Source organism: Choloepus didactylus, chromosome 8, assembly GCF_015220235.1.
Source record: "Choloepus didactylus isolate mChoDid1 chromosome 8, mChoDid1.pri, whole genome shotgun sequence".
Lineage (NCBI taxonomy): Eukaryota > Metazoa > Chordata > Mammalia > Pilosa > Megalonychidae > Choloepus > Choloepus didactylus.
The window spans coordinates 27449794-27463515 of NC_051314.1; the positions used below are offsets into that span (position 1 = coordinate 27449794).

At 37.9% G+C, this 13722-nt stretch overlaps 1 protein-coding gene across 1 annotated transcript in view; it reads right to left on the bottom strand.

The window, feature by feature from the left end:
• Positions 1-13722, bottom strand: part of DRAM1 (DNA damage regulated autophagy modulator 1) — a 49182-nt gene that overhangs the window by 13736 nt on the left and 21724 nt on the right. Inside the window, exons 2-3 of the mRNA XM_037847054.1 lie at positions 5860-5927; positions 213-355 (exon numbers count right to left, since the gene is read on the bottom strand). Of these exons, the coding sequence (XP_037702982.1) occupies positions 213-355; positions 5860-5927 (211 nt within the window). The remainder of the gene's footprint in view (positions 1-212; positions 356-5859; positions 5928-13722) is intronic.

Consider the following 13722-nt stretch of genomic DNA (forward strand, 5'->3'; position numbering starts at 1 on the left):
ACTGCAGCCCTAGGAAGCTATGACCTTCATTGACCATTTAATAGCTGTTTGGTATTAGAATGGGAAGCAACACTTGGTCAGGATCACTCTCTGGGCTCAGCAGTGGTCTCCCTGCTCACATCTGAGCTCCTAAGACTTTTGTGTTCCTGCTTCTCCCTCCCAGACACATACACTCAACCACCCCCAACAACTGAAAAAGACATAGATCATACCTGAAAATTGGCTACAATGCCCATTCCTATACATCCTACCAATCCAAGAACTAACGAAACCAAGTTAAAAACAGGAGTGCTGAAATAGGAAGTTTGATTTTGCTTCTCTACTATTTTATATCTTGTGTACATGGTGGCTGCACCTGAAAAAGAAAAGCACTTTCATGAGTTTTCATTATTTGATTTATTTTTAGAATGGAAAACAGATGCAGTTTTGTGTCACTTTTTAAAAATTTCTGTTTTCCATTTCCTGCCCTTCCCCACCCCATCGTAATCTTTCCATGTGATGGAGATTTAAACACACACACACACACACACCCCATCAGAAATGCTATCATAGTACATGTGTTGTTCTGTGATGTGTTTTTTTCCCCAACAATGTACCATGGAGGTATTCCCACGTCAATACAAATAGATCGACCTCATTGTTTTCAGGGTCTCACCATGGTCTATGGCATGACACTATATTTATTTCATCATTCTCCTAATGATGCTGCTTCCATTTTCTTTTCTTTTTTTTTCTTTTTTCCCTAATACAAACAATGCTCAGTGAACATCATTGTATATAATTCTCTGGGCACCCTGTCAAGTGTTTCTGAAAGACCAATTCCTAGAAATGGTATTATTAGGTCAAAACATGCACAATGAAAATGTTGAGAAATAACTCCAAATTGCTCTCCAAAAGACTGTAGCAATTTATACTCTCACCACAGAGTTGAGTGCAATTCTGTATGCCCTTCCCTTTTTAATTATTGTCAATCTCATGAATGAAATATGGTTATCTGTTGGTTTAATTTGCATTTTCCTAATCATTAGTGAGATTGAGCAACCATCAATATTTCTGCTGGTCCTTTACATTTCTTCTCCTTAAGCATTTGCTATTTCTTCTTCTGGGAATTGCATGTTTATAACTTTTTTCTTATTTTTCTTCTGGATCTGCTTAATTCATTTCTAATTCGCACTTACATTTTACACATTATGTACATCATTAGTCTACTGTTTATTATAGATCTTATAAATATTTTCTTCTGGTCCGTTGTTTGTCTTTAACTTTGTTTCTTGTATCTTTCATCATTTAGAGGTTTTAACCTTTCATTCAACTCTGTCAATCCTTTCCTATGTAACTTCTGCATTTTGTATAAGCTTAAATAAACTTTTCCATCCAAAATTTTCAAGTTATTCTTCTACAATTTAATTCTCTTATTGTTTTGTTTTCACATATAGTTCTTTAATTGTTATTGAGTTTTGTATATGGTGTGATGAGGGCACTGAAGATATGTTTTTCCAAATAGCTAGTCAATTAACCAAATACCACTTACTGGTTTGGAGATAAAACATAGTCTCTGTTTGGTCTGCTAAAGCTGCCAGGATGCAAAATACCAGAAATGCATTGGCTTTTACTGTATGGGTTTATTAGTTCACAAATTTGCAGTCCTAAGGCCAGGAAAATGTCCAAATTAAGGCATCAAGAGGTAGGTAGATACCTTCCCTGAGGAAAGGTCTATGGCATCCGGGGTTCCTCTGTCACGTGGGAAGGTACATGGTCTGCTGGTCTTTCTCTCCCGGCTTCTGGTTTCAAAAGGGCTTTCTCCAAAATGTCTCTTCAAAAATGTCTCTTAGCATATGTGGGGCCATAAAGTCCTACAATCTCATTATGGGGTATGTATCTGGAAAATCTGAGAGCAGAGACATGAATGGACACTTGCACACGGGTGTTTATGGAGGCAGTATTTATGAACTGCAGTGGGTGAAGGTGGCCTAAGGGTACACTGACTGAGGAACAGAATGATGAACTGTGGTGTATGCTTACAATGGAATACTGAGCAACTGTGAGGAGTGAAGCTGTGAGACATGCAATGAGGTGAATGGATCCTGTAGACCACGTTGAGTGAAGTATGCCAGAAACAAAGGCAAACACTATAATGCCTCACCAATATGGACTAACTACAATGTGTAAACTCAGAACTGAATCTTAGAGCACAGTCTAACAGGGAAATGATTCTTGTAATGGTCCCTAGACCGTAAGCTCTTACAGCAGTCACGTCTATTCCTGAACTGTAATGGCTATCTCCAAACTCTGAGATGTTGATCCCTTAATGTATAACCTGATTGGTCTCTGGAACATTGGGTATCTGTGTGACACCTGAAACAGAGCTAGAGCTTGGCAGATATGAATATCAGTATTAACGCATATAGCAACTGTTAAAAAAAAAAAAGCTGAAATAGAGCCCAGACTTCAATTAGAGATATGAATAAAGCAGATCTGGTTACGACAACAGCAAATTGGGCCAAAGGGTAAAGGTTGAAACTGACTGTGTTCAAACTTCAACTTCCATGTGAGACCAAGGGAAGAGATGTTTATTTGGTGTAAGATCTATATTTTCTAAACAATATAACTTCTACAGTCAGTTTGTTCAAACACTATAATTACATGGAACTTTGAATAGGAAGTGAGCTATGGTAGGTCTGTATAGATTAGAATGAAATAGCAACACATCCTAAAGTAATTTGGGTGGAGAATAAAAATATATATTCGGGCCCCCCTGAAGAGCTGGGGGAGAATGCAGAGGTGTTGGATTTCCTCACCTGGATTGTTGCTGATGTTTTCACAAACATTGGGGACTGACGGCTTGATGTGCTGAGCCCTCTGTCTTGGGGCTGCACAGGAGAGGCTAAACCTGCTTATAATTGTGTCTAAGAGTCTCCCCCTGAGTGCCTCTTTGTTGCTCAGATGTGGCCTCTCTCTCTAACTAAGCCACCCTGGCAGGTGATCTTGCTACCCTCCCCCCCACGTGGGACCTGACTCCCAAGGGTGTAAATCTCCCTGACAACTCAGGATATGACTCCCGGGGATGAATCTGGACCTGGCATCTTGGGATTGAGAACATCTTGACCAAAAGGGGGATGTGAAATAAAACGAAATAAAGCTTCAGTGGCTGAGAGATTTCAAATGGAGTCAAGAGGTCACTCTGGTGGACATTCTTATGCACTAAATAGATAACACTTTTTAGGTTTTAATATATTGGTATAGATATAAGTAAATACCTGAATCTACCAAACTCCAACCCAGTAGCCTTGACTCTTACGATTGTATAACAACGTAGCTTATAAGGGATGACAGTGTGACTGTGAAAACCCTGTGGATTGCACTCCCTTTATCCAGTGTATGGATGGATAAGTAGAAAAATGGGGACAAAACCTAAATGAAAAATAGGGTGGGATGGGGGGAGTGATTTGGGTGTTCAATTTTTATTTTTATTTTTTATTCTGATTCTTTCTGGTGTAAGGAAAATGTTCAAAAATAGATTGGGGTGATGAATGCACAACTATAAGATGATACTGTGAACAGTTGATTGTACACCATGGATGACTGTATGGTATGTGAATATATCGCAATAAAACTGAATTAAAAAAAAAAAAAAATGTCTCTTAGCTTCTCTCTTAGTTGCCCCCGAGAGCAAACTCTGGATTACGTGCTCTAGCGTCTCTCTTGTTCCTTCCGGGGCATTTCTGTCCAAGTGTCTCTGAGCTCTCTTCAGAATGTCTCTGCCTTTTATCCTCTCATAGAGGACACCAGTAAAGAGGATTAAGACCACCTTCAATGGTTGGGGTCACATCTCTATGGAAACAAGCTAATCAAATGCTCCCACCTACAATAGGTCTGCCCTGACAAGAGTGGATTAAAAGAACATGGCCTTTTATGGGGCACATAACAGATGAAAACCAGCATAGTCTCCATGGGAGCAGCGGCCTTATCTACCTGGTTTGTAGTTGTGGCCCCAGCACTCAGCACAGTCACACTGCCTATCAAGTAATAGGCACTTTGTAAATGAGTGTTGAATAAATGAAGACTCAGCAGTTATAGAAAAACTCATAAATACACAAAGAAAGGATTAAAAGGATATTCACTTCAGCGTTGTAACTGCAAAATATCAGAAACAGCCTAATGTTCAAAAAGTGAAGATGATTTTAAAAAGTATAGGATACCCATGTGAATGATATCATGTATGTATTATAAGGAAAAGGTAGATCTGTATGTGTTGATACAGTGTGATAGACATAATTTTTGCTGAATTTTAAAAAGCAGGCTAAAAACTAATCATTAGATTATCATGTCAATGATTTTTTTAAAAAGTTTATGTGCCTGGAAAGGATCTGGATGGAAACACATGAGGGTTAACAGTCATCTTTGGTGAAGTAGTTACAATATGGGGGCATGCTTTTGTTTTTTACTTTCTACATTCTGAATTCTTAGGGTTTTCTGACAATAAGCACATACTGCTTTTTCAAAGAAACATTAATACGTATACTGACATGGATAAAATTTTCTAGAAAGATAAATAAGAAACCACAGGGAGACTTTCACTATTCATTGTTTACATATCATTAGCTTTTAAAGTCTTATGCTATATTTGTATGACTTTTAAAAATTGACCTTTTGTTAAAAACAATAACTTTTGGTTAAAAGAGTTAAAATCTATGTGAACTCCTATAATGTTCCTTCTTGAAAAGTTCTCCTCAGTTAAAAATATTTTGGCTTTCACAGAAAGAATCATTTCTCCCTCTTCAAATGGATATAGTCATATCAGCTTCTGCCTTGCCTAGAAGCAAAAGGCTTCTTATTTCTTGCTTGCTCATGATAAAATAATCTTAAGTCTGGACTCTTGGTAAGAATGTTTGAGAGCACTGTGATTGACTGACCCCATATTTCTACTACCCTTGCTCATCTCCCAAACCACAAATGGGTGATGGGGTCAAACTTTCTCTACCAGGTAGAATAAGCGATGCCAGTAAGCTAAACAGGGTTACTAGCACCTCTGCTGGTTACATGATAGCCTCTTGGCAAACACCTGATTGCTGCTCAGAGTAGGGGACTGTGAAAGGAGTATGAGAAAAAGGCCTACATCTATACCTCTGTACATGCAGATCACCCCATAGCAGATGGAGTTTTTCAGCCACTGTAGTTAATTGGCTCATGATTAGGGCTGCATCATGTCAACTGCACCTCAGGTGATAGAGTTGCATAGTGCATTTGGGGAGTTGAAAAGAAAAACCTTATCTGAGTTGGAGTCCAAACATTCCTTGCTTCATATCCCCTTCTTTAATGGGGATAATCCCTTTGTCAGGAATTCCCAAGATTTAGTGAGCACCCAAGTCCCATGGAGTGTGTGTTTAGCATGTGTATTCTTGGGCCCCCTTCCCGGAGGTTCTGGTTGAGTGGATCTGCAGTGGGGCCTGGGAACATGCATTTTAGCCAGCACCCCAGATGATTTTACCATAAATTAATTGCCTTCAGAACACACTTTAAAACATTAGCTTATGCATTAAGTATTTTTGACTTATAGAAGTGCATTGATAGAAACTGCAACTTAAAAAATCAAATAACATTCAAAATCAAAATTTGAGAAGTTAGGCCTTTAAAACCACCTACAGCAAATCCTCTAATAAATTACCAAATAAAGCAAAGAATAGTTCATAATGAGGCCATGAATAATTTTGGATTTTTAGTCACTAAAGTTTCTTAAAGTATAACAAAATTTTAATCACAAAGGCTGTATTTTTAAAAAATTATTCACAAACTGTAAATATTTTACTTCACTTGGGATTGTGATTTTTCATTTATTTATAATAATTATTGTTTACTTACCAAGAAATGCAGAGAAGTTTATCATGAATCCAAAAATACCACTTTCTGGAGGTGTTGTTCCTGTATCACTACAAAATAAAAGAAATGTCTGAATTATTAAAAAGGAATTCTAGCTCAGATCCCTGCAGGATGTATTTGGCAGGTTTTACACTGTGTTTGTTCTGAGTGTTCAGCCACTTTGAATTCTACAGATTTGGCCTGATTTTGTTCTAAAGCATTTTCATGTTGCTCTGAAAAATCTAAGATTTATTTTTCTACTATGAGAGATTGCTTTTTTTTTCCCATACTTAAAAGCCAGGGGATGTTTAAAGTGAATGGTGTTGGTGTTTCTCAAATGACTGAACCTGATAAACTTGATGTGTCTTCAGTTCCCAGTGAAGTATCGAGCATGACCATTTAAAAAAAAAAAAAGCAACTGATCTAATCACATTTGAAGACTATATTATGGAGATATTATATAGGCATAAATACATCATTTTTATTTTTTGAAAAATCTGATTTATGTACAATGGTTTACATTGCTGAAAATATGTTGAAGGGATGAGTAATATAATTAATGTCTATTGATACTTTATGGAAGTACTGGTACTTTATGATCAGGGCTGCATCATGTCAACATATTAAGAGTATATTAACTGTGATAAAGCAATTACTTTAAAACAAAATAGTTTCGGAAACGGAATGCAGCTGTGAGTGACGTTTTGAAGAGGAGCAAGCTTGCTAGAGAGGAATGTCCTGGGAGAAGCTATTTTGAAACCAGAACTTTGGAGCAGACGCCAGCCATGTGCCTTCCCAGCTAACAGAGGTTTTCCGGACACTATTTGCCATCCTCCAGTGAAGGTACCCGATTACTGATGTGTTACCTTGGACACTTTGTGGCCTTAAGACTGTAACTGTATAGCCAAATAAACCCGCTTTTTATAAAAGCCTATCCATCTCTGGTGTTTTGCATTCCGCAGCATTAGCAAACTAAGAATAGAGTTTGCTAGGCATTTATGCTTTGTGTATTTATATTGTGTAGAAGGTTTGGGAAGTTTTCCTCAACAATTTCTTTGAATACTTTTTCTAGACCTTTACCCTTCTCTTCCCCTTCTGGGACACCAATGAGTCTTAAATTTGGACATTTTATTTTATCTATCGTATACCTGAGATCCATTTCAATTTTTTAAATTTTTTTTCCCCATTCTTTCTTTTGTTCTTTCATTTTCCATTCTGTGGTCCTCGAGGACACTGAGTCATTGTTCAACTTCCTCTAATCTTGTATTATGAGTATCCAGAGTCTTTTTAATTTGGCCAACAGTTTCTTCTATTTCCATAAGATCTTCTATTTTTTTATTTACTCTTGCAATTTCTTCTTTATGCTCTTCTAGGTCTTCTTTATGTCCTTTATATCCAACACTTAATATTTAAAGGAGTATAAAGAGGTTAATATTCCCTCTATCAACAAACACCTTTATTCCCAATTATTCCAATTTCAACATCACTTGAAAACTACAAGAACCTGAATGGTTTTAGTATTTAACATTACCACCTTTCCTACCACAGCCATTTTCTCATACTCAACTAGTATTGAGGTGGAGACGGTTGTCTGGTGTGAGGGATTTCCTTCTAAGTATGTCATGGCACTGAGTAGGCAATGGGGAGAGAAGGAAACCCATCACAGGAAGAAGGCAGAAACAGCCTGTAGCCTTGGGCAACACTTTTCCCAGAAGATTAACTCTCGCAGGGAAAATAAAACTTTCTTCGCTTAGTCTTAGGGTATAAAAAAGCAGCTACCAGGTGACTCACCTTAGAATACTTGTTACCACAGGTCTAAGAGTGATCTGCCACCCCAGACATGCCAAGAGTGGGAAGAAAGGCAGAGATGTACTGGAAGATCACTGTTTGCTTGTTTATGGAAACAGGGAAGGAAATGGAAGAGCAAAAAGGATATTTAGGGTTTGGGGGGTAGTTGCAGGGATGAAAGTATTCTAGCAGGAGATGAGAAGTCCAAACTCAGGGGACTCTATCAATGGCAAATGAAGACATCTGTCAAAGACCCAGATGTGCAACTCCTGTGACATCAAACATGCAATCTGAAAAAATCAGAATTTCAAGGTAGTATTTTATTCTTGTTCTCTGTAAATATAAAACCATACAGACAGGATCAAAAGAACTCTGCAAATAGCCATTCTATATGTATTTCTTGAATAAGTATCAGTACTGGCAAAAAAAACAAAAAACAAAAAAAAAGAAAACTTTTTTTAGCCTAATAAATTCCACTTATTGAGCATTTACTATGGGCTTTTTTTTAGGCTTTAGTAATAAAAATTTTTTGGAATTCCTGGGATGATGGTTATCTCCTCTCAACTTTGAGGGAGGGAACCAATAATGTAGGAAATCACTAAAAAATCACACACTGGCCCAACACCAGGTACTGTCAGATGCTTTCCATACATCATTTCATTTCAACTTCATAACCCTGAGGTGTGTCCTATATTAACCCCATTTTACTAACAAAGGAAACTGGGTCTGTGAGATTACGTAACTTGGCCAAGGTCCCAGATCTACTAAGTAGAGGTATCCATGATCCAAGCCAGATCTGGCTCTATGACTTTTCTGCTTCCAACTGTGCTCTAACAGCAGGCAAGAAAGCACATAGAAGAATGATTGGAGGTGATGATTCCTGAGTCTACAAGTCCCACCATCCATACTTGGGTACCAATAGGCCAACATTCCTTTGCATTCCAACATAGACAGGCCAATACAACAAAGATCAGAGGAAATAATAACCAGTTGTTTGATTGAAAGCATCCATTTTTTAAAAAGAAAATCTGTTGGGCTCTGCAGATATAAATTTATTGAACAAAATTTATTCATTCCTTAAGAAAATATTTATGGAAAACCTACTATGTGTTAGACACAATTTGAGTCATAAATTCCCCAATCTATCATTAAGAATTGTCATATTTTGTGATTTATTTCTACTAAGTGCCAAAACAGTACCTAATTATGTTGGCTGAAATTTTTCTCAAGAATATTTCAAGAAAACTTCCCAAGTGGCAAATGAAAATGTGGATACTTCTAAGTACTTTTAAGAATAGCTGTGGTTGCCCATTATTGTTATAAAGATGAAAGGAGCCCTGTCCCAATCAAGATGGCAGAGAGAGATGCTTAGAGCTCATCAACCACCCCACCCCCCACACACAAGCTTTGAACAACCAGCAAAACTGACAGAGCTCCAAGCTCCAGAAAACCACTGAAAGACTGAAATAACAGGGTGAGCACCCAATCAAGAAAAAAAAAAAAAAACATTTAAAAGCAATGGAGAAGATAGCAGAGTAGTAAGCTCCAGGAATCAGTCATGCCACAAAACAACTATTACTGGCAGGAACTGCCTGAATCAACTATTTTGAAACTCCAGAGTCTAGTAGAACACTGTGCAGAATCCAGGGAAGATCTGGAGGAAGAGACTGGTAAATTACAATAAATATTAGTCATACAAGTCATGTAATAGAGCATCTGGGAGACAGAGAAGGTTTATTTCACAGGGAGTAGGTGGGACATTTGAACTGTGGATTTCCTAAGGCCACTAGCAAGCACAAGCCCAGGACAAAACACAGGACTAGAAAAAATAGGTAGGATCCTGGGCTTCACATTCACCTGCGGCTGTTCTTGATAGAAGAGCTGAATTCTGAATGAGAGCACCAAGCAACACAGTGCCAATTTGCAAAGACTGTGAGAGACGATTTTGGCATTTGTTTGTTTTTGTTAGCTCCTGGCACTCAAGGAAATCTCTGTCGTCACAAAGGCTGGATATAAACTCAAGGAACACACAGGCCAGGGACTAAATCCCAGAGTTAACACTTTAAAATATTAAAGTGTACAGTGTGCAACAAAATATAACAAGACCAAGAAAGAGGAAATGTTGGCCCATCCAAAAGAATAGGATAAAAGTCCAAAAATATCAATGCAGAACACCAGACTATGGAAATACAGGCCAAAGACTAAAAATGATCCTCAATATGTTCAAGGAGATAAAAAAAAAATACAGAGAAAAAATTAAACTATATCAGGAAAATAATGAATGAACAACATGATAATCTCAATAAGGACATAGAAATTTCAAAAAGGAACCAAACAGAAATTCTGGAGTTGAAGACCACAATAACTGAAATGAAAAATTCCCCAGAGAGTTTCAAAAGAGTCAAAAGCACATTAGATCTGGCAGAAAAAAGAACTGGTGAACTTGAAGACATGGCATTTGAAATGAGTCTGGCTGAAGAGCAGGGAAAAAAAATTAAAAAAGCAAAAATAGCCTAAGAGACCTGTGGGACACCATCAAGCACACCAATGTACACATTATGGGAGTCTTGGAAGGAAAAGAAAGATAAGAAGGGAAGAAGGAATATCCAAAGACAATGGCAGAAAACTTCCCAAACTTAACAAAACACATGAATGTGCACATCCAAGAGACCCAATGAACCCCAAATAGGATAAACTTGAAGAGAAACATACCCAGACACATAATAGTCAAACCACTGAATGCAAAAGACAAGGAGAGAATTCTGAAAGCTGCAAGAGAACAGAAATGTGTTATGTACAGGGAGTCCCAGTAAGATTAAGTTCCACATTCTCATGAGAAACCATGGAGGTAAAAGGCAGTGGATGAAATATTTAAAGTGTTGAAAGAAAACAATTACTAACCAAGAATTTTATATCTGGTAAGACTGTCTTTCAAAAATGAGAGTGAAATGCTTTAGAAATACCTTTGCTAAAATACTCCCCAAGAAAAGTTAAATTTCTACCCTGTAGCAGGTGCAAAGAGGGATAAACTGGAGGCAAGGAAGTGAAAGAGGTGCAAGTATAAAATAGAAAAAAATAGAGATAGAGGGGGCAGAGGGAAGAAAATGCCTGAGCATAGTGCCAAAGGGAGCTAGGGTTATGAGATTTTCAGGCTGAAAAATCTCTATTTTTATGCTTCTGAATCTCTGCTTATGCAGGAATGTCCATGCCAAACCCTCTGGTGTCCTCTTACTCTCACAAAATTACTGTTCCTCCTAAGCAGTTCCACAAAATTCTTTTATATAGTTGGTGTGCCAGTTTGAATGTATCATGTCCCCCAAACGCCATTATCTTTGATGTAATCTTGTGTGGGCAGACCTATCACAGTGTTAATTAGACTGAAATTCTTTGAGTGTTTCTTTGGAATGTGCCCCACCCAGCTGTGGGTGATGACTCTGATTGGATAATTTCCATGGAGGTGTTGCTCCATCCATTCGGGGTGGGTCTAAGTTGAGTCACTGGAGCCATATAAATGAGCTCATGGACAGAGGGAACTGAGTGCAGCTATGAGTGACATTTTGAAGAGGAGCTACAGCCAAGAGGGACACTTTGAAGAAAGCACAGGAGCTGCAGATGAGAGACAGTTTGAAGATGGCCGTTGAAAGCAGACTCGTGCTCCACAGAAGCTAAGAGAGGACAAATACCTCAAGTGCAACTAAGAGTGACATTTTTGAGGAACTGCAGCCTAGAGAAGAACATCCTGGGAGAAAGCCATTTTGAAACCAGAACTTTGGAGCAGACTCTAGCCACATGCCTTTCCAGCTAACAGAGGTTTTCCGGACACCACTGGGCATCCTCCAGTGAAGGTACCCGATTGCTGATGTGTTATCTTGGACACTTTACGGCCTTAAGTCTGTAACTGTGTAACCAAATAAACCCCCTTTTATAAAAGCCAATCCATCTCTGGTGTTTTGCATTCCGGCAGCATTAGCAAACCAGAACAGTTGGTATCTCTGCAATTATTGAAAGCGTAATTGTGTTACTAAGCTTTGTATTTTGATGGCTTAGCAGCTGCCTACAGAGTGTGCAATAAATTTTAAGGCAAAAAAAAAAAAAAAAAAAAGAGAGAGTGAGATTAAGACATTCCTAGATAAACAAAAGCTAGGGAAGATTGTCACCACTAGACCTGACCTAGAGGGAATTCTTAGGAATAAAAGGAAAGGACACTAGACAGTGGATTGAATCAACAGAAAGAAATAAAGACCTTTAGGAGAGGTTCAAAAATGCAAATGCACAAAAAGTAATGATAAATCTATGGCCTGGGAAATACAGTGTAACACAGTTTGTGTATATTATTGAAGTTAAGCTGGTACCAAAGCAAATACAATTGTTACAGATTTAGGATGTTAAATTTAAGCCTTATGGTAACCACAAGAAAATATTGAATACGCAAGCTCATAAAGACGGAAATTAGAGTACAAATTGCCAGGAGCAGGTGGCAGGCAGAATAGGGAGTTAATGCAAAATGGATATAAGGTTTCTGTCTGGATAGAGGGGGAAGTTTAATAATGGAAGGAGATATGGGTACCACAACATAGCAAATGTGATTAATCCTACTGAATGGTATGCTTGGGAATGGTTGAGATATGAAAGTTTATATTGTATATATGTTCTCATGATTTTTTTTTTTTAAAAGAGCAACTAAAAAGACAATGGTAATTAAAGGCAACATATGATATGATCCTGGACAGGATCTAACAAGGGAGGAGAGAAGGCTCAAAAGAAATTGTTGGGACATATGAAAAAATTTGAATACAGACTGTAAGCTTTATATCAATGTTAAAGTTCTTGAACTTGATAACTGCATACAGAATATCCTTGTTCTTAGGAAATGTACATGACAGTATTAAGGGTTCAAGGAGCATGATATATATCACCTACACTGAAGTGTTCAGAAAATGGATAGATAGACAAATGGATGGATTTATATTTATGGAGAGATTGATAGAATGATACAGCAAATGTGGCAAAATGGTAAAATTAGTGGATCTGGGTTTAGGGGTATGTTGGAGTTCTCTGTAGGAAAAAAGTATTTCAAAATAAAAAGTTCAAAATTTAAAAAAAAATGAAAGGGTTCTTGTCCCTCAATGAAAAATGCTCTTATAAGTCAATTTATGCTTTCGCATCATAAGTAGATATTGCATCACATTTTCTGCCTGATGTTAGAATCCAGGTGAACATATCACCAAGGGGGTAACTGAAAGACCCTATGGATTGCCTCTTTTTTTTTGAAGCTCAAACTAACTGATCCCATTGCCTAAGGGTAGAGATAAGAGTATCTGGTTGGCATAGCTGTAACTGGGTACCTGGTCCAGGAACCCAGGAAACCTGTGAGAGTCGAAATCAGTTGCCTCCCAGCCTGTCTTAAGTAGTCTCTCTACCCAGTACTCCCCAACCACGTGATTCTGCACCTTGTGGTTTAAGCTTGGTGGTTCTGGCACTGCTCCCACTCCACCCGCCACCTCACTTGCCTCCTTGTTAATAAGACACTTCCTGGAAACTGCAAAGGGAGTAAAGTCTATCTGTCCATCTGCCTGTGGTTTAGAAGCTGTTGAAGCTGTTATTGTGTACACAGTTGTTTCTAGGGTAGGTTGTGCTTAGAAATCAGTATGTCCACATTTCCTGTATTTATATTTCTACAAGTGAAGCTGACTGTGGAAAATTCCAAGTAGTTCTTGTAACATCCTTCCCCAAACTAATGTATGAGGTTTAGCCAGTGCATAATCACCTGATGCTCAAAGTAATGAAACAACACAAAGAAAGCATGCCTGAAAATAAAGGCCTTTCCCAAGCTTGCCAAATTCTGTTCTTTAAATCATCAATATGTGTGACTCCATTACTCCAAAACCTAGAGTTATACTGTATTTGGGGGACTTATGTGCTGACAAGATGCATTGTCTTTATTGCCAGCATAAGGTTTATTAGATTATCTTAAAATCCTAAATCTGTGGCTCGGAAGCTTGATTAACTTAGAACCTTAGGAAAAAAAATATAAGGCACCAGTAAGAAGAGACCATTTCCTTTATACTCACAATGTTC